Source organism: Falco biarmicus, chromosome 9 (genome assembly GCF_023638135.1).
Source record: "Falco biarmicus isolate bFalBia1 chromosome 9, bFalBia1.pri, whole genome shotgun sequence".
Classification (NCBI taxonomy): domain Eukaryota; kingdom Metazoa; phylum Chordata; class Aves; order Falconiformes; family Falconidae; genus Falco; species Falco biarmicus.
The window spans coordinates 52,202,047-52,223,490 of NC_079296.1; the positions used below are offsets into that span (position 1 = coordinate 52,202,047).

Here is a 21,444-nt window from a genome sequence, read left to right on the forward strand (position 1 = left end):
CCTATCATGTGGCTCAAACCCTTCAGCTGGAAAGCCCTATCCCAGTGGATTTACTCCTTCACCCCCTTCCTCCTCTCCCTGTAGAACCAGAGAGAAAGCAAGAAAAATATGGTGCGTGTTGAAGCTTTCACTACAAGTGCTCCTCGCTTTTAACCTTTTTTCCTTTTGCTACTGAAATACATTTCAAAGTGCTTGAGGAGATAACAACTCAGCGCATACTTTTGTCATATTTGTGCACAGTGTTTTCTAGCTATATTTATTTATTCACCATCTTTCCTAGCTATTTTGTCCCTGAAACAATCACACATGCCACCCCCCCACCCCCCACCCCCCCCCCGTTGGGCGTACACCCAATACCCAGAGGTGCGAGGTGCCTCTTGCAAGCCATGGTGCTTTTGCAGCAGGGCAGCCCTGTAGCTGAAGAAGAGCAGGAACATGTGGGTGAGTGTTTCGCTGTGCAATGTAAGCTGCTCCCACCTCTGCCTACCCACCGGGAGAAGATGGCGAGCTCTTCCTGGAGGTACAGACCGCGAGGCAGAAAGGACCACCTTCCTCTGCAGTTGCTCTTTCCCCGGCCCTCGTGCCAATGTGTTTGGTGGCTCAGGGTATGGGGTAAACCCTTACTTTTCTTCTAGTAAAAAAACAACCAAAAAGGAGAAGGGCTTATCTGCACGCATGACATCCCTTCTCCGTGCACAGCTCCTGGGGAAGTCAGGAGAAAACTTGTGACTCTGAAAATATTTTCTGAAGGATGCTTTTTTTTTAAGAAACAGCTAAACCTGAGCCAACAGAATGGGTAGAATCATCAAAGCCATTTCCCACTGGATGCAGCCATGGGGCCAGACCAGGGCCAGTGTGAGCACAGCAGCTCTCCCATCATGACCAGGAGCATGCGGTAACGTCGGGGAAGGACCCCGTCTTCCTTCCCTGGCCAGAGGTCAGCTGCAAATATTTGAAGCTTGCTTACAGGTCTCAGGGTGGCAGCCTGTAACAACACCCAACAGCTGTGGCAGGCTGAAGAATGGATTTGGTTGGGGCATTATGCCTTCTCTGACTTCATCCTTGTCTGGATAGCGGGGATAGTGATCTAGCAATAGTTGAATATTTTTATGTTTCCAACTAAAGTGGGAAAAGGAGCCACAAATATGAGATCTACCGGGTGTGAAGACTGAGGCTGACTCAGATAGAGGATGGAAAAGTGATAAGAAATCAGTCAACTATTTAAAATATTCTGTTCTCAATAGCTTCAAAAACTGTGCTTCCTTTGGATTTTCATGCATTTCTATTCCTCACCCTTTATCTAAGTGTTTCAGTTCAGTTGCAAATCTTCCTTGCTCATAAAAAGCCTGAAAACACTGAATAAAGCAATGGCAAGAGCAGGATTTGAAGAGCCAGAGTGAGTAGGGAGTTGTGCATATTCAAAGTTCATCTAGTGAGAAATAACCATCTGGTGAGCACGTACATCTCTGCTCCTGGATAAGCCAAGGATGAATTGCCTACTGGGAGCCACTGCTCTGCCTGAGAGCGAGTAGTTACCAGGGTAAAGAGAATTACATAAGAGCGAGATCTGCACTTACACATTGCTAACTAGGTGTAATCTTTGCACTCAGGCTGAGGCAATTCTGCTGCAGCACAAAAACACTCCATGCCAGCGTGAAGTAATTTGGTATTTGTCTTTTTGCTTACCTGAAGCACAATTTTGCTTTACTAAGTTCCCCAGCTATTGTACACAACATCTGGAAACATGCTACTGTGAAACGTTTTGATGCTTTCTTTCTAATTATAGCTTTCAGTGTCATTTGCTCGGTTATAAGCAGGGTGAATCAGAACAGAAGCATCAGGGAGGGCTGAGGAAGAAACCTTTTACTAGCAGTGAGCATCAGGACAGAAAAAATAGGCATCTTGTAAGGCAGCGTGGTGCAAAGAGCTCTTGTTTTAATAGGAGATAGCGGCAATTTGCAATTCTGGGATATTCTGAAAAAATCCTAAATTTATAAATTCTTTGCAGAAAAGGAAGGGAACTTCCCAGCCATCTGCCTCGCTGGCTGCCAGCAAGGCTCGCACCTCAGAGGCACAAAGGGTTCCTGCTTCAGGCAGTCTGTGCTACTGGCTGCTGCACAAGTGCCGGTGGTGCAGCTCCAGGCTGACAAGGAGCAGGAACCAGGTGGGATTCTTAGCTGGGTTCCACCAGTGTTTCTGCGAAATTGCATGACTCGTGTGCGCCGTTCGGATTTCATGAAATCTGTGAGTTCTGACAAGGAAATTTACTATCGGTTCATTCCTGAGCAGCTCTTTCTTGTTCTAGCAGAACTGGAAGGAAAGAAATGAGATTAGAGAGACCTGGGATGGCTGAGGAAGGTGGGGAGAAATCAGCGGGTGTTGGAGGAACATTTATGATGTTTGAGAAGCAGGGGGAAGAAGAAAGCTGGAAGACATACGTATGCAAATCATATTTTTAGATGTGAATGAAGGCACATAGTTTTGCTATGGGTTTATTCTGGGTTGCAGAGGGCAGTTGCACACCCTCTGTGTGAAGGCACATAATCTCTAAGGCATGAGTGAATTCAGCTCTGCAAAGCAAAGTTCCCAAAATAACATATTAAGCTGTCAAATGAACATGACTGTTCCAAATTCCTTACTAGGGAATTAAAATTTGTCCCAAAACCGATGGAATAAAATTAAAATTTGGGGTGGAATATAGGAAATTAGTACTTGCATACAACTTCTGCTACCTCTAACAAAAATAGAATTATCTTTCTGACATTTAAAAAAGAAAAAGGTGATCAAACACCAAATCTATTGAGAACTGGGTTATCAAGTCATGTAGATTTTTGTTTCTCTCCAAATTATTAGTCTGAAAGCTATTATTGGCTAAAATATACGTGTAAATACCAGCGTTCTGAACTGCTGAAAGGTCATTCCTATTGTATTTTATTGTTTAAGTCTAGAACAAATGGCAAACCCCTGCAAGGTAAACCTGGTGGGAGATGACAGCAGTTTTCTGAGAGAAAGCCAAAGACATGGCCTTAGGAATAATGTTGCCAACATCAAAAATGCCCAGTAATTTGGAGATGCTGCCAGGATTCACTTTTGAAACTAACAGCTCTGGTGACTATTTTCAAATTCAATTTTCCCTTATGTGTTCACCTTCATACACGATACAGGTACCGGTTTCATTACTTGTAATGCTTCAGTTCTGCAGAACAACTGTGCAGATATGAAAATACCTTCTCTCTAGAATTCTTCAAAATGTTTTTTTCAGTTGGTCATACTGTTTTTCTTACCTATGCAACAAAAGTCTTTGAAATTATAGGAATCTCGCTTCATTAAAGTTCTGTTCTGAGTTGTGAAATTATATTAAATGTTCCTAATGTGCTGCAGTGCACTGTGTTTTGCTTCAAATATGTTCCTGTGATCACCAAATGGTTTTCTGACAGGTTTAGGAAATATTCTGGAAAAATTTGAAGTGATACTTCCCCCCAAATTATATATTCATTGTGTTTTCCTATCTTTTAATGCAGTCTAATCTGGAACATTTATTTCTGGGAATTCCCCATTGTTGTACAGCTGTGGCAGCATTTAGGATTTACCCCACTACTTGTTCGCTTCCATGACAGCTCTTCCATCATCTTGCCTAGCTGCCAAGAGCAAGGGCAACGTTTTCTGTGTTATTTCTAAGCACAGAGATGGCACAATTCCTTAAGATAAGGACTTCTACATGACTTATCCAAGTTCATCTGGATCTTATATGTGGGTGTGTGAAAGAAAATAGAGTTGTCCCCATCTTTTCTATAGCTAAATATATGTAATTGTTGGTATGTTTCCCAAAAGGCAGACTGGGGCCCATCTTGTTCAGTGGAGTCTGAAAGAGAATTTAGTAAATAACTAGTCTGGGAAAGACAAATCACATTACCCTCCCCTCCAACAGTTTTTCATGTTTGTAGAGAACTAATCTAATTGCAAATGGAGACAAATTTCTATTTCAGTCTCCATAAGCAATTACATTGTACTTGTCCTGACCTTAGCTCTAGTTGTTTGCTGGACAAACAGATTTTCTCTAGTGCAAGGCATCACTGCTCTGCTTGAACATCTCGGGTGCTTTTTTTTTTATGCCGACCGAACAAGACAGGGTGGATGCAGCTGGTCAGAAGGGGATGAGTTTCCCAATGCAACACCTAGCCCAAGGCATTAGCTAACAGAGTCCCCTCTATCACCCTCAGAACAGGGAATGAAACCACAGAAAAGTACTAGAACATCTCAGAAAGCCTGAAATAAAAAGTAGGAACTGTGATGGAACAAAAAAAGTCAGGTATCAAATTATACCTATTAGGGAAAAGTGAGGATGTGGGCAAATACACTTTTTCTGTCAGTGAGCCTGCAAGAGCAGCTTAAGGAAGATGCAGACTCACAATTTTTGAGTTGAAGACAAAGAAAAGATATGACTGTTTAGTTATCACGAGGCCTGAACCCAAGGGCTGGCAGAGCCGTTGCTACTGGCCTTGTCGCCTGAGAAGAGGAATGGGCTTTGCACTGCATGACTGCTACGGAACAGTCCTTCGGGCCAGGGTGAACTTCCTGAACCCCAACCCCACACACTCACCATGCCGAGTTAGGAATGGCTGGAATCAACATGTGGAGAAAATCTCGAGTTTATTTCTTACCAGTGTTCAGGGAATATTTTGCAGTGAAGAATTTAAGGAATTAACGGGAATCTACCAAGGCTGGGGGTTGTATAGCCTGAGTGTGAGACAATCCATTGCCATTTTCTCTTTATTTATTCCGTGCAGGAGATGCTTCCCGTCAGGATGCTGGAAGGATGTGTTGCCACACAAGTGGTATTTTCGATGGCTGCTGCCTGACCACATGCCATCGCAAGGGGGTTTTCATGAGGGATTATTTCCATAGGAAATTCTTATGCCGATACACCACCGTCAAGCCAAGCGGCCGGTCTTGTTTCCACCTCTAATGCGTTCCTTACCCCCGACGCTGTTGACCGAGGCGGACCCAGGTTTGCCTCAGGGAGGGCCCCGGCAGGGCCGAGCGCCAGCCCCAACGGGGAGGCCGCTGGGGGCCGGGTGGCCCCGAGGGGACCGACCGGGCGATGCGTGAGGGAGACGCCGCAGGGCGGCCGCCGGAGCCCGTGGGCGGTGCCGGGAGAGGGCCCGCGGGCGGCGGGGCCGGCACGGAGCGCGCTGCGCGGGGCGGCCGGCGGGGCAAGGCCCAGCGCCCCCGCAGCGAGGCGCCCCAGCGGCAGGGATGACATCACCCGTTCTTCCCAAAGAGGCGCAAGCTGATTGGCGGAGGGGAGCGAGCAGGCTCCACCAATGGGCGCCGGGCAGGCTGGCAGGCCGGGCTGACGTGCGGGCTCCTGGCCGTATGGGGGTTTATTTTGCTTTGGGCCGCTCCAGCCGCCGCCATTAGAGGAGCCCGGGGAGCGGGGCGAGTGGCTCCCCCCGCCGCGCCGAGTGGGAACGCCCGCGGCCGCGGCAGCCCGCCGCGTTGGGAGAGACCATGTCCTGAGCGGGGAGAGGACGCCGCAGCCAGCGGGCCGGGGGGGGGGGGGGGGGGTCGGCGGCGGCGGCGGCGGCGCGGGGTGCAGGCGGTTTGCAGCGGCGAGCGTGTGCCCGAGGGACGGCTCCCGGCGGCGGCGAGGTAAAGCCCCTCTCCCTTACTCGGGCAGCGCTGGGGGAGGACGGGGCACTGGGGGGAACAGCTGGCAGCCCCCCCGCGGGGGAAGGGGGGGGGGTGGCTGGCGGCGGGGGCGAACCGAGCCCGCCCGCGGCGGCTCCCCGGCCGGTGACCCGCCGGGATTCGGCCGCCGCCGGCGGAGCGGGAGCGGGGGCGGCCCGGCCGAGGGGCCGTGTGGGGAGTCGCCTCCTCCGTGGCCCCGTGACCGGCCCTGCCCCGCTGGGGTCACCGTCCCGCGTGGAAGGGGGCTCCGCTCGGGCAGCGGGCTGCGGCGTGCCGCCCTCCGCCCGGCGAGGCGGCGTTCGGCCGGCCGTGCCCCGGCGGCTGGAGCCTCGCTACAAAGGCAGGAAACTCTGATTTCTGTCCTGTGGCGGCTTCTCCCGGCGCTGGGCTGCGGTACCTCGGTCTGCTGGGGCGAGATCCTGCCCCTGCTGCCTCCCACTTCTTCCCTCCCTCCTCTTTTTTTTTTTTTTTTTTTTTTTTTTTTTCCCTTTGGAGCTGCCTGGTTGGGTCTGTGTGCCCGATAGGATGGGTGATGGGAGCTGCTGGCTTGTGCCTGTGAATTTTGGGTTAGCACAACTTCCATCATGCTGCCCCTCGTACGACACCGCGTATCGTCGGTGCTTTATCAGGAACGGAGCGCGCCGTGGGAGGTATCTCAAAGCCGAGCTCGCTGTTGGGAGCCGGAGGTTAAAAATGATGAGAAAAGTTTCTATGAACGAGTGAGGCAAACCCCTTCCCAGCTTTCTGGCTCTGCCTTCGCAGTCCCACGCTGCGGCAGCTGGCTGCCAGGGGAAGGTAAACTTCTCGGCGAGGTCAGAGTGCCCGCCAGTCCCGGGGTCCCCCCGCTCCCGGCGCCCCGCAGCACCCAGCCGCTCTCCCGGCAGCAGCGGGGTGGGAGAGGTGATGGGAGACGATTCATCTGGGTCTCTGTAGACACAGCGCAGCCGCTGAGAACTTCTTGTTGCCACGGTGACTTTCAGTGATAATAATGACAACTTTTTCTAGAATTCTTGGGAGCCGGTGTAGTACACAAATGTTGTTTGACAGGCTTTGTGCTGTGCTTGAACAGTCTCTGCTCACTAGCAACCTGCTGTGTCATAAGTGGTGAAGCTGGCATGTGAGTTTAACACGTTGATACATTTGTTGATGCACAGATTGAAAGGTGAGATGTCTTCTGTCTATTAAGTTCCTCCTTTTTCTAATACGTGCTGTGTTAAAGCTCATTCTGGTGTGAGAAGAGCCTTGTAAGAGTAGTTCAGGAGATATTTGTTGCACTGAAGTTTTGCTCTCCCTTCTGCTTATTTAGCATTTGGTCTTCGGGGACTGTAGGAAAGATTTGTGAATCCTTTTTGGTTGGTTTTCCCCCCCTCCCTCTCCTTTTCCAGTGGTTACTCAGAGGTGGGGAAGCAGGTAAGCAGCAGGAGGTGTTCTGGAACTCTTTCATTTGCCTCCTTCCGAAGGCTGAGTTGAATTGGTGTCTCAGCATGCGGAGTCTAGCATGTCATATGTAAAAGATCACTTTTGATTTAATTCTGTCACAGCGTTAAAAGAGAATAATGCTTTTGGATGTGTTACATTTTGTAGGATTTGTGAAACTAATTACGTGGTGTAACTCTGGAAGAAAAAAAGAAATTGTTACCTTTACTTCTCTTATGCTGCCTAAGTGAGGACTGGCATATGGGGATGACCAATGAGGCCATGATCTGTTATTGTAGAGTTGTATCCATTAGCATTTTCTCAGAAGTATAATTAAAAATACTAATTTAATTGGAATGCTCAGTGGCGTAAAACATCAATGGGATTCATCACAGAGGCATGACTTAAATGGGAGACTAGTTAAAATGCAAAATTGGTCAGGGCAACATTTTCAGTCCTATTTAACCTTGTGTACAGCCTGTTTGGCCTTGTGTATTGCCATGCTAATTGTACATCACGCGATACGTAAATTCCTTGGGGATGGGAAATCCCATCCGTCTTTGGTGTTCTTTGCAAGATGGATCTGTAAATAAGTCAGAAGTGTAACTAGAAAATACTTTACTGGTTGTAAGGGAGTTTATTTTTAATACAGTCAATCAAATAATCAGATGTACTCTTAGGCACTTTAACGTGAGATTTACAGGCTCCTTCATGTGGTATTAACTTAGGTGTTGGAGTTTCTCTTTCCAGCTTCCCTTTGCCATACCGGTTTTGCACTGGGTCAAGATTGTACAGAACTTCAGGTCAATATGCTCTTTATTGTGATATACCATCTACCAATCACAGCAAAGCATTTAAACTGCTACTGCCAGTTCTGTTAGCAATCTCATGCCCCTTCTTCCCCCCTAAGTTTGAAGACTTGGTTATTTTGAGCTGTTCAGAATTTATGTCAACAAGTAATCCTCATTTTAACTGCATGAATTATGTTCCACAGTCTTCTGGTACTAAAATGGAACTAAACTTTAGTTTGGCAGCTGAAAATGGCTGGCTTAGCTGTGACAGAGTTCTTAGTTTTTTATTTTTTTTTAAGTAGTACTGCATATGAAGAGGGGAATGAGGCAGAGTTGAAAGAATTTTTTTCAACACAGCTGATGAAGAGCTTACTGCTTCACTTGTCAAATGGCATAGCTTGGTAAAATCAGTTAAATCACAGATAATTATAACTTTGTAATGTCAGTTGAATGGAATTTGTTATACCTTAAAAAGAAAACTTCTATCTTCTAATTAAGATCTCAAACATTAGGAATTCAGACGCTTTCCTGGTACTTACTCTTTTTCATAGCACTTCTTGCATAGCTGATATTGCTTTAATTTGCACAGGATTGGATTGATTTTGTGGCTGTGTGTGATTTTGCAGCATCAGTTGCTGAAGCGCAACTTCTCATATGTATGTAAATTGTTTTGGAACTTTCTTGAAATACAAGATTAATGATAGGACTGTTACCTTTTTGGTGTCCTACAGTTAACATACATTAAGAGAACTTCTGTCAATTCTAAGAACTCGTTCTAATAATACAGATGATTTTGTGTTTCCTTCTTTTGTGGCATGGGCAGGTTTTCAGAAGCTCTGCAGTTGAACTGTAGTTGTATCCACCTAGCATTTTTTAAAACACCTTTTTTTCTGTGCTGCTGTCCCATTTATGCAAAACCTCATTTTGCTGAAGACCAGGAGAGGTGTTGGAGAGGGTGGAGCATAGAATGAGTGCAGTGACATTTGAAGAAGGAGCTGTCAAGAGGGGGCTGATATGGAGACCTTGGTTCAAGAAGGAAGACGAAATGGTAGTTTGTTGTGGGTTTTTTGTTTGTTGGTTGGTTTTTGTTTTGGTTTTTTTTTTTTTTTTTAGGAGGCACATGGGAGGGTAATATGTTGGAAATAGCATAGTTACTGGTATGTACAGAGCATCTTGCCTGTGAAGCAGTCATGTTTGCAGCCCTTTTGCATCTTCTGCTGTACAGCAGGCATAATTAAGTTGGCATTTTTCCCTTCAGTTATTTGAGTTTATCGTGATATGATCTGTTCTGCTAATAATAATGCAGTAGTATTTTTTTTTTCTTTCCCCAGTAAGGTGGATTTTTTTTTTTTTTTTGCTAAGAATGGCTGCTAATTTTGCTTGTATTCACATGTGCATTTTAAATTAAGGAAAATACTCCTAAAACAGATGCTGGAGAAGGCACAGAATTTACATCTGTCTTTAAAGGTTGAGTTCAGACTTGATCTGAAAATACTTGAAGTAATGAGAGCTAGGTACAAAATGAATACCAGGTGTGCAACCTGCTGTCCAGGGGATGGGGGTCTGAAAGTATGGACCTGTGTCTGTTTTGGTAAGTGTCAGTAGGGCTTCTTTCTGAAACTATCACCTGTGAGCAAGGAGGCAACGGTTTTGTGTGTGTGTGTTTTTGGGTTTGTTTTTTTTTTTTTTTTTTCTTCTCCTTACTCCCACCTTGCCAGAAGCCAATTGTGGTGATGTTTTATTTGGGTTATGTTTGCCATTATTATTGTAAACAAATGTTATGGTTTAAAAATCCTCCATGTGATTCTTTGACTTTGATTTCATTTAGCATCTAGTCTTGAGTAGCTGTTTTTAATGAAACAGAAAAAGTCAGAGTTGGCGGGGAGTTTACAGATGTTAAGAAAATTTTTCTAAGTTACATTGGAGTTTTGCTATCTTCCAGAGATAGTCAGGAGTTAGTTTTCTTGAGTTAAAGAAGATTGTCAGAACCATGGTTTATGTGACACTGGAAAGAAAAATAAACTTGAGTGATCAGTTTTGTTTCCAGTAGATGAGAACTATTGTGATCAAGTAATATTTTATGTAATCTATGATCAAGTGGCTTTGAAGTTGCACACACTTTTGTAGGTCTATTCATTTGATAACCGTGCGACTCGGTGCATTGATTAGCTGGGAAGAAAAATGACTGTCATAGACTTCATAATGTGGATAATTCTAGCAAAAAACAGGAAATTTGCTTTGTGAAGGTGATTGTGGGTTTAGGAGAGAATCCTGTTTATTGTGGTTGTAAAGACTGTAAGTGCATTGTGTAAGTGTTGATTTGTACTTCTTTCAGGCTGATGGGCTTGAAAGTATTTCTTCTGTCTCCATTCATCTTCCCAGTATCTAAGCAGGGATTCAGTAGAGACAGCTGGCATGTTTATTAGTTGCTGCTATCTGAATACTCCCCTGAAACAGCTTCAATCTCCAGGTCTCAGTCTTAAATCTTCTGCAGCTACAGGAAGTGTTGAATATATACTTGTTTTCATGCTAGGCCTTTATTTTTTTTCTCTTTTTTTTCCATTTTTTTAGTTCATGCTACCATGGTAAGTCAGGAGTACTTTGTACTAGGTGTCTTAACAATATCTGATCATCATGTTGTCATTTATGCAATCTGTCGGATGAGCCTGTGGATTTAGGTTTTGGTTGTAAAGGCTTCCCTTTACTGTGTGCTTGTTCAGAAGCTAATTTTTATCTTGCTGAAGGGTTGCGGTGGTCTGCTGAGCTACGTACATCAGTTTTGTTCTCTGCATTACTGTTTAGCTTGGCGGAGATAAAAATAATTGTCACCTCATGGCTTTTAAATGGTTTATTTCAAGAAGGTTGTTCAGCGTTGTCTCTAGGAGTAAGTTACTCCCCACCCCTCAAAAGCAGAAGGTTTACTGTTTAGAGCTGTTACCCTGAGATGCTAAAAAGTTTCAGAGTACATTGTGGTGAATAACTTGGGGGTTGCTGGATAGTTATGAGCAAAATGCAGGTTACTAATCATAAGGCTAAAAAAATAATTATGTCTTTCCCCCCCCCTCCCTAAAACTGATACCACTCCTTCTCTAGGAGGAGTTTGAATTTCTTTTTCTTGTGGTATTGGTTACTAGTTCTTTGCACTATGTGAAGCAGTGACACACAGAGTAGTGGTTTTTATGTGTGCTGTGATAGTAGCACTTTGGCTTCTCTTTTTACCATCCCTCCCCTTTTTCAGTATTTTGCTATTTACCCAGTATTTAAGAAGAGCTGGCTAATAGTGTAGCTTGTATGGTTTACTAGAACTAGTCTTAAATATAGCCCAATTGCACATGTGTATACCGACGTCAGTCCTTAACTGTATCTGCAAGTGGTTTGCCATTAATTAGGAGGAAACTACACAACAGTTGATGTTGAGTGTGTGTTTCCTTGTTTCATTTGGAGGCAGGTGGTTTTTCTCCACCAAATGGTGACTATGTCTGCATGTAGCCATGATCTAATTTATGATCAGCCAGTACTGAGGAGGTCCAGAGGATAATTAGTGGAACTGAATGTCAAATGTACAAGCCTTAATATAATGTTCCTTGGTTGTTGGACAGGTTTAAGTGTTTTCAAGTTTGATGTGTGACTCCACAGTGTGTTTTTAGTCAGAGCATGACATCTGGTTTTCCTCATCTTGTGTGAGGATGGCTGAGATCTAAACAAAACTGAGTCACGTGTTTTAGGCATATAGTCTAAACACAGATAAACTGTATTTTTGTATTTGATCTTGCTTCTAATAAAGAATGCCCTTGTTCAACTTCTGTACTTTGTCCAATGCACATGTCTTAAAAATGAAGTTTTAACAATTCTGTTGTGTTTTATTACATATGTTGCTGTATTGTACATCTTGAGTCAGTATTTATCTGTTGCTGACTGTTCATGATGATCACATTCATTAAATGTTGCTGGCTGTATTTATGTGAATATTTCATCAGAGCTCATTATTTTGAGTCACTTTGCTTGTTTTTTTGATTAGGGTTGTGTGGGAGATGCTGTGTATTATGTAACTGTTGATCTGCTTACTCTCGTTTTACCAAATGGTATTGATTTCTAAGTAAGTGGTTGTATTTGGTCCATCCTAATGTGTAGTAACATCTCATTAAGTAGTTGCTCACTTTCAATTGAGTTTAAAACAAAACAAAACCAACCAAAAAAACCTGAAAAATGTAACTCTCTCCTGAAATAAGAAAGAGGACTGAACTGCAAGCTGCTACAGCAGTTAAAGTTTTCCTTGCTTTTAGTCACAAATTTAATAGAGCTATATGTAGTTTGACCCAGAGGAGTGAGTAGCAAATAGAATGGAAACTTGCACTTTGCAAGTTACGCAGCAGGATTAACTGTAGTGGTTAAGAGCACAAAAATGCTTCAAGGGATAAACATCAAAATAAAAAAAGACAGCAGAAAGAGTGAATGCTGAATATTGTCAAATACCTGTTAATTCTGTGATGAGTTTTCAGCTTTTGTGCAAGAGTCTGTATAGTTAGGTCTACACCCTAACCTGAAGTTCACAGTCAGATCTTGTATTTCAGATGTCTCCTGGGATCTGTAACCTCCAAAACGTTTGACTACTTACTGCATAGAATGTTTGCAAAATTAGCTATCCTTTTGCATTAAAACTGCATATAAATTCTCTTGCTTACGAAAAGTCAGGCTTTAGGGTTTATTTGAAGTGATAGCAGTTGGGCTGGAAGTGTGAATGGAATATTGAAAAGAAAGTTGAACCAAAACCAGCATCATTTTTCTGAATATCATAAGTACCTAACGCAGTAGACTTAGGGCGCTTTGAAATGAGATGCGTATCCATAAATCAAAATTAAAACAATTTTTTATTAATTATATATAAACAAAGCCTGTCAGAATTCACCCAATGAACATACTTCTGAATGTTTTCGAAAGTTTCTACTTTGTCAGAATTACTTTGGTTAAGGGAACTGCATTTCTTGCAGCGTTGTTTCTTTGTGAAAGATCAAGTCTTCTGGATTTTTAACTAATTGCCCACTTGCAACTTGTCATACACTCTTACGTGTAACAAAGGTCACACCTACAAATCTGCAGTGCAGAGTATTTGTTGACAGCCCAGACTATCAAAATTGAAGAAAAATGTTAAAACTCATTTAACGTACTAGATTGTAAATAGTTACTCAGTTATGAGCAAAATATTTTCAGTTTTTCTTTTCTCGTGCACCGTTAATGTTACAGTTTATAGATTGTGTTGTGATTTACATAGCAATGATTTGGTCTTCAGAACTGAGATATGTGTCAATCTTAATGACGCCTGTCTTAAGACAGCAACATTCTCCCTGTTATCCATGTTATTGGGAGCAAAGGAGGAACTCTACTACTCGGAGGAGAGCAAAGGTGATGCTTCGTGTTTTGAGAGCAGTGCTCTTACTGGGATAAGACTGGGAAGGATAATGTGGTTTGACAAGAGCCTCTGTCTTCCAGCATGGTTCTTGCTTTTTATCTGTATTTTATCAGAAAGGGCTTTTTTCTGCGTTCTGTGATGATCGCAGCAGTGAGAGGCCAGTTCCTGCTGTCTGCACTGCAAATAGCTGGCTGGTGTTCTGTAAAGAAAGAAAAATTTTGTAAGCAAAAACCCCCACCTTGTAGAGCAGCTTGCAGAAAACTATTTCGGTGCTCTCTTCCTGAGATGACAGAGTATTTTCTCCTTTCTGCTGATCTGTTTGGGACAGTGTCCTTTCATTTCTAAAGAACTGTCCTAACAATCAAAGCAGCTATGCTTACTTGTTAAATTCCTTGCTTCAATGTATTCAGGCTAATAAAGAGAATGCTTCTACATTTGTGACTTTGCAGTAATCTTTCCATTCTTTATTATAATACATAATTATTGCCCTTAATGCAGAGTTTCCAGATTCAGCACTGATTTGATTTGGTTGTCTCATTGACAAGGTCAGTGTTCTTAATTTTTTTAAAAACTAATATGCAGAGATGACAATGCAACTTGTTGTTGGTTCCTTTCTAACTATAGAAGCTTAGGTTCGAGTTTTATGCTTTTAATATAATGATCTGTTGCAGTTTATGCTGAATTCTTGAGAAAGTAGTCATGCAAGAACAGAATAGCTAGCTGAAGGTGGAGTAAGCAAGTATAGTACGTTAAAAGAAGAAAGCGTTAGTAAAATTCCACCCTAAATTACTGGGTGAGGCAGATTTAGGTGAAAATTGATTCTTAATACTTGGCAATAAATTTCAACTAGATTATTTAAAAATGTCAGTTGTTTTTGTTGAAGTGTATAGACAGTGTGATACTTCACAAGGATTCTTGGACCCAGATAACAAAAGTGAATTTGAGCCAGTTAAATAACCATGTCTTTTATGTAGCAAATCACTGGGGAGGTTTTCAGAGAGTTTACAGCTTTGAAAGAAACAAACTGGCCTTTTTTATTTAAGCTTGTGTACAGCTATGTTATTTTCTAGACCTTCCTACTGGCTGTATTAAAAAAATTTGCAAAATTTTTGTTTGAGCCCCTTGGTGCAGTTTATGTGAGATTTAGAAAGACACTGTGGTCAGGGTCAGCAAGAGCGGCAGTGTTTATAAATGTATTTGGAAACAGTGAAATCAATCCATTGCTTTGTTTCTGACTTTGAACAGTTGACTCGAATTCATCTTAGGCATCTCTTAAAAACATTCTGCAGTTCTATAAAACAAAACCAGCTGTAACTACCTGAATTCAGACGAGTGCATATTTTATCGTAACCATTTAAGGTGATCATCCAGATGTGTGTTTTTAACAGGTTCTCTTCTTACAGCTTTAATTAGAAAGTTTATTTGTGTATAAATGAACTTCAGTTTTCTAAGAAGCATGGTAATTTTTTTATGGGTACTTGGAAGAGAACTTGAGGTGGTGGTGTACAAAGGGGAGCAAGTACTTCTGCAAGTACGTCAGACTATCTAGGGTTAATCATAGGCAGTTTTTCTTAAAGCTGTTTGCCCATCCTGTGTGTATATAAACTCCACAGCAATGTTATCCAGCTGTTAGTGAGCAATTACAGCTGTTAGGCTGAGACCCGTTATTGGTAGGTGTACATTTAAAAACACCATGTTTCATCGTACATAAGGAATACAGTCAGTGAAAGTGCTGCTGTTTGATCTTTTGCTTTGACTCGCAGTCCTGTTCCTCTGCGCTCCTTTTTGTGGTCGGGTGTGTGAGAGGTGTTACCGCTGCACTGCTGAGCTGCTGCGGTGACAGATTCTGCCTTTGGTTATAGGGTCCTCTCTTTCAGAACAAGATGCTGCCGCTTATTTTGTTCCTCCGAAAAGTTGCTTCAGTGTTTCAAAATAAAAATAAATAAACCAGCCTGCTTTTCTTTCTGGAGCAGCCTGAGAGAGGCAGCTAGGTCAGGGGGAAGAAGGGTGGATTTCTTCTGCCTTGCAGGTCTTGCTTGAAGGCTTACGTTGATACCTAAGCTCTCTTTTCCGTGCAAATGCAGAAGCAGTTAGATTTGTTTGAAAATCCGTACATGTGAGCAAAATGAGTTAAGGTGGGAACACTGATTCGGTCAGTGTGATTACACGAGGTTTCTGCCAGCACAGATGCCAGCACCAGCCCAGCAAAAAATCCATAGTGTAGACTGGTTTAAATCGGTGTCCCCTGTTCACGGGGAAGGGTTTGATTGTTTAATGAAACAGAGCTCAAAAATACCTTTTGGACACTGAATAACTAAATTGAGAGGAGTATAATATAACCTGTCATAATAATGTTATTTAAGGACTTCCCAACTGGGAAGAAACTGATGTTTCTTCCTGATTTCTCTGTGCCATTTTGCGTTTTCCCATGCACCTAAAAAGAAGACTATTCTTAAAAGCTGAAACAAAGCAGAACAAAATTTCATTTGTTTTAGGAGACCTTTTCCAACTGACTTAATTTAGTAAAAAGTGGTCTGATAATGCATTGAGTTTTCTTTGTTACTTGAGAATACATTAAGATCTGATAAATCCTCTTTAATGTACTGAGTTACTCTACTAACTAGTCTGTCCAGAAGGTATTTAGCACACCATATAAACTGATCAATTGGAATCTGCTTGGAGTTTTGTGGGCTTTAATTTCTTGTCTGCTCATGTTTTTTGGACATACGGCATGCACCTGCACTTCACAGTCACTGTTGCGTTGTTTCTCTGTCGGAGGAGGTACTACATGATTCAGCTTCTCCTCTGTGAAGAATCTAAAATAAGTTAATTTGAAGACAGAGTGGCAAAGAAGTAACTCTGAAAAAATATAACAGTCTTCAAACTGCTGGGTGGCTGGATGATAATCCTGTGTCACCAGTAAATCAGATGGTTCTGGTGTCCCTGGGGTGGGGTGCAGCTGGGGGTCAGACCAAGACCTAAAGGTAAAGAACCCCCTGGTAGGTGGAAGTGCTAAGTTGCCTCATCTAGCTGTGCTGTAGTGGGTGTTGGCAGAGCTATCAAAGAAGAGAAATTGCATTGCTCCACTGAGCCTTTTCATCTGCTTTACTTCATAATAACCCGAGGCCTCGTGTTCAGAGGTAGTGAGCTCATATCTCGGTGGCTTTCGAAGCTGCAGATACTCAGCCTCTCCAAGAATTACATCTGAAAGCATCTAGCTTTTTCAGGAGCGCAGAGGATAATTGCAGCTAAACCCCTAATCTTACAATATCTAAGAAAGCTTTTCTGTCACTCAATATGCACTGTGCTATTTAGTTTCATAAGTAGTATCTCTGTATTTGTTTAGATTGTTTTTGCAACCAGCTACTTTTCAACTTGAGCAGCACTCCCCTTTCCCAGCCTTAATGTCAGTAAAACAGATGATGCTTTGTTTTCTTGCCCTATCCCAGATGTGGGTTGGGATTTGTTTTCAGTGGGAACTGCTTTGTTTAAGGCTTTACAAACTAGGGCAGGTAAGAGACAATTTACAGTTACAGATCCCTCTCGGGCTTCGTCACACATTGTATACGGATCTGGCTTTTGGTTGGAAGCATAACCTACTCAAAACATGCCAGCTTCTGCTCAGGTGGAAATTATTCTCAAGCTTGTGTTGGGCATCGCCGCATTGGGACAGCCACTTTCTGATTGTCCTCGGTAGCAGAAGTGAAACTGCTCTTGGTGGTTCTGTTGGTGGCCGTTGGCAGATGTGTGCGCGGTGTGCTGCTTCCTTCTCCTTTCTGAAACCCGCGTTCAACTGTCTTACATCCTTAAGTAGAAAGTGTTAATATCTCGGGTAACTCTACTGTTTAACATTTGTGAATAGGCTTATTCTCTCTATAAAGTAATTTAAAAACTTATTTTGGGAATTGAGGGAAAAAGCCTTGACCAAGTGGCATAGATAAATCTAGCATATAGTGTACTCATACAGGAGGTGTTTTGGTAAAGCTTTAGTTTGTCTATGGAGTAGAGAAACTGGTTTTTTTTTCTCCACGTTTCTGAAAAGTCGTCTTTATGAAGTCACCTTTAGTAAAATCAAGTTGACTTTGCATTCTCGTGTATATGTATTTTTCACTTATTTTATTACTGGTAATGGGGACCCTAGTATGATCTCACTGCTTTTTTTTTCCCTTACGCATGGCCATGGACGTTTATGAGGAATGGTGGAGCGGAGGCAGTAGGAAGGCTAATTGTACAGAGAAGGCATTCCGTAGTTTGACACGGCTTTATAACGTATAGGTGGGAGTGAAGTGTTCTGCAGGCTGTTCAGACAAGTGATACTAGAACCCGAGCTTGATGAGAAAGTTTGATTGTGTTCCTGATTGCTCATCTGCTTTCATGCAGCATAAATATGGATTGCTGCTGAAAAGGATAGTCCTACCCTTTCCTCTGTCCTGGCCATGCGATAGCCCCTCATTCATGCAGCCACCTGATCTGGCGAATAGATCAGCGTTGAGCTGTTGGAAAAAAAACCTGCGCTGTGTGTTGGAGCCCACAGAAGGGAGATAGTAGGAATAAGGGTCACAAATTTAAGTGGACATTTAGCTATGCCTTGGTAGAGCAAGGTGCATGTGAAGGTATTTCGGTGAAGAGTGTACTAACTCATAAAACATTTCCTAATCGGAGAACAGGTATAAACTACTTCTTAGTTTGATGTGTCTAGTTTTGATTTTAATCCTGTTGTGTAACTTTTTTAGAGTTTTTGTTTACTAGACTCTGGGTGTTTTTGTTAGCCGAGAGAGTTGCAATATGATGACTGAGAATTCTCAGTCATTTGATATGACAAATTTATTTTTTTAACAGTTTTGCATGTTTTAAAAATAGCACATAATTGTCTCATACGTGTTGGGTAACTATTCTGTGGTAACAGAGGAAATAGTCTATACATTCGTCTGTTTGTCCTTTATCTACCTGCCTCACTCTTTCCCTCTGCTATGCTTTCTATGCAAAGCTTTTTTTTTTTTTCTTCCCCATCCTAAGTTTCAGATTGCAGTAAGAGTGTTTGTAGATGTTTTGATGTGAATTTGACGTTGATTGGATAATAGTTCTTCAGCAGATTGATTGCTTGTGTGGTGACTGGTTCTTTATAAATATTGGTTTATTTTAACCAGTCTATATGTTAGTCTCAGCAGGTCATGACTGCGTTTGAACAAGTAAATTGGGATCAGTATAGGTGTGGCATTTAATAATTAACTTTCTGGTTACTCAGGTCCAGTAGGAAACCTATAATGAGTCTGTTTTCATTTTGTTTACAGGAATAGTTACCTGCTTAGTCTCATCCTTCATATTTGCCAGTCTGAGGAAAAGGTCTGAGCCAGCATGAGGACAGAATCCCCTCTTCACTAGAGAAAAAGTGAGTTGTAATTGGATTGAAATCTGGATTTGTAGAACAAAAATACTATGTTAGCTTGCCAGCACACACAGCTTGTGCTTGCTTCCAAGTGGTATTTTAACTTTGTAACAGTACTGTTATGAGCGGTGTCCAGTCAAGGCCTAGTCTTGATTAAGCACATGTATAAAATTTTCAGATGCGTGCATTTTATGTAAACTTGTACACCTACTTTTCCAAAAGAACTGATTCGTTGTGTAGCTGCTCACCTGTTACACTCCTTCCTTCCAAATCTGGTGAGGTCTTGTAATAGACCTCACAAGATTTAGGCTTTGTGCTCCTTTTCTTGTACTGCTGTATTCATGTTGAGTTTTATTTTAATAATTTAGTATGTAGCTTGTTTCTGTAGCCATACTGGTCTCTTCTTCAATATTCTCAGTGCTTAAATTCAGAAAACAGATACACATTGTTTGGAAGCCTTTGTGCAAGTTTAAGAAACTTTAGAAATGCAGAGCTGAGTTATCTTATAATTTCTGCACTAGGTAATCCTGAAGTCTGCATTTAAAGTGCTGTTAGCTCAAGTCTTATCCTTTTCATAGTGTTTTTTCTCCCCCTAGATGTTTGGATAGTATCAAGAAAAAAGGATTGCCTGTTTGCCCAGCCTGATTTTTATATTTGGTGTAGTACACATCAACTGGATTGAGTCTAATTTACTTTTTTTTTTTTTTAAACAGAGCTCCTATACAACCAGTGTGTACTAATGATGTGTTCTGATTACTTAGCTTTCTGCCTGACGCAGTTAATTTCAAGAAGTGCACGATGACAGAGCGTGGAATTAAATGGGCTTGTGAGTATTGTACATATGAAAATTGGCCATCTGCAATCAAATGTACCATGTGTCGTGCTCCGAGACCTAGTGGAACAATTATCACAGAAGATCCATTTAAAAGCGGTTCAAGTGATATTGGTAGAGACTGGGATCCTACGAGCACTGAAGGAGGGAGTAGTCCTTTGATATGTCCAGATTCTAGCGCAAGACCAAGAGTTAAATCATCTTACAGTATGGAAAGTGCAAATAAATGGTCGTGCCACATGTGCACGTACTTGAACTGGCCAAGAGCAATCAGGTGTACTCAGTGCTTGTCTCAACGCAGGACCAGGAGTCCCACAGAGTCTCCTCAGTCTTCAGGTTCTGGTTCAAGACCAGTCCCTTTTTCTGTTGATCCCTGTGAGGAATATAATGACAGAAATAAACTAAACACAAGGGCTCAGCACTGGACTTGTTCTGTCTGTACATATGAAAACTGGGCGAAGGCCAGGAAATGTGTTGTATGTGATCATCCCAGACCTAACAACATAGAAACAATAGAACTGGCGGACACAGAAGAGCCTTCTTCAATCATAAATGAGCAAGACAGAGCTCGATGGAGAGGAAGCTGTAGTAGTGGTAATAGCCAAAGAAGATCTCCACCTACAACCAAACGTGAATCTGATGTGAAAATGGACTTCCAAAGAATTGAATTGGCTGGAGCTGTTGGCAGCAAGGAAGAACTTGAAGTGGACTTCAAAAAACTAAAGCAAATTAAAAATAGAATGAAAAAGACTGACTGGCTGTTTCTAAATGCTTGTGTTGGTAAGTTGTTTGCTGCTACCTTATACCGTTCTGCCTGTGGTTAGGTATTTTGGGAGAATGAAGAATTAAAATGTAAGCTTGACATTTTGCAATAGAGTTTTTTAATCTCTGCATTTTAATTTTAAAAAGTAAACCACATGTAGAAACTCCTGCAATAGTATCAGCTAAAAGAAGGTGTAGAGTTCATCCATAATCTGAATAGTGTTGGACGTGTTTCCCAACTGTGCTTGGATTTTTCTGACCTTTTGTAGAAGTGGATATCCTTGTAATCAAATCCTGTAGTTCTATGTAGTCATTGAAAGGTGGAAAAATTACAAAGGCAGTCTACAGAACAATGTAATGCATATGGTACTGTAAAAAATGCCATTACTGGATCATTAAAATTACTTTTCTCTTTGCAATGGTAAGATTTGCTAGCAGAATCAGCAGCTGCAGCTTGGGAGTATTTGTAAACAGTGTAGAGCTTGCAACAGTACAAGATGCTCTGTCAGATGTTAAAAATAACACCAAAATATGTAGCTCCAAGAAATTGCATGTGTAATACTGACCTTGAAAGTAATAATGTTGTATTAATACAGCTACTGTGTTGTAAATGTTTACAGGCTCTCTCGAAGTATTTTTGTAGTTAACTGCTTCAAAAAATTCAAATACCAATTTTGTTTTGCATTTTAGTGCTTTCCTAAGGAAATTGTGGGTAATTCTCCCAATGCTGTTAAAGAACAGGGACATGTGAGAGCAGGGTTTTCTTCAGTTACTGACCTTGTGGGTTAACTTTTGTGCTGTAACTTCCCAGAAGTAGATACCTTGTGGCCTAGTGTACATGCAGGTTAAACGCTTGGAATACACAACTATTTTTAGAGTAAAACACTTAATGTGAAACTCTGGCACTACTAGTATGTCTTGTACTGTTCCTTAATGTTTCATGAAGTTACTCCATGCTTGTTATAGTAGAGGAATTAATTTGTGGAGCTGCTTCGTTTGATAGATTTGATCAGGTGTAAATTTTTTAATGGGTATCGTGGGTTTGGTTTCTCTGAGCTAATAAATGTCCCAGTTTATTTTTGTGTTGCGTTAGTAGTTCGACAAGCACATTTCCTTTTGAAAATAGATGCCTCTGTTTCCTGATACCTTCAGCTCCTTA

At 42.1% G+C, this 21,444-nt stretch overlaps 1 protein-coding gene across 4 annotated transcripts in view; it reads left to right on the plus strand.

Annotated features, from left to right (window-relative positions):
• Positions 1-5,387: 5,387 nt before the first annotated feature.
• ZRANB1 (zinc finger RANBP2-type containing 1) overlaps positions 5,388-21,444 on the plus strand; it is a 46,735-nt gene continuing 30,678 nt past the window's right edge. The window contains exons 1-4 of one of the 4 annotated variants that reach the window (XM_056350759.1): positions 5,388-5,652; positions 6,739-6,853; positions 18,597-18,694; positions 19,405-20,303. In XM_056350759.1, the coding sequence (XP_056206734.1) occupies positions 19,490-20,303 (814 nt within the window). In that variant the 5' untranslated portion in view covers positions 5,388-5,652; positions 6,739-6,853; positions 18,597-18,694; positions 19,405-19,489. The remainder of the gene's footprint in view (positions 5,653-6,738; positions 6,854-18,596; positions 18,695-19,404; positions 20,304-21,444) is intronic. The other 3 variants (XM_056350756.1, XM_056350757.1, XM_056350755.1) reach the window with 3 other exon arrangements.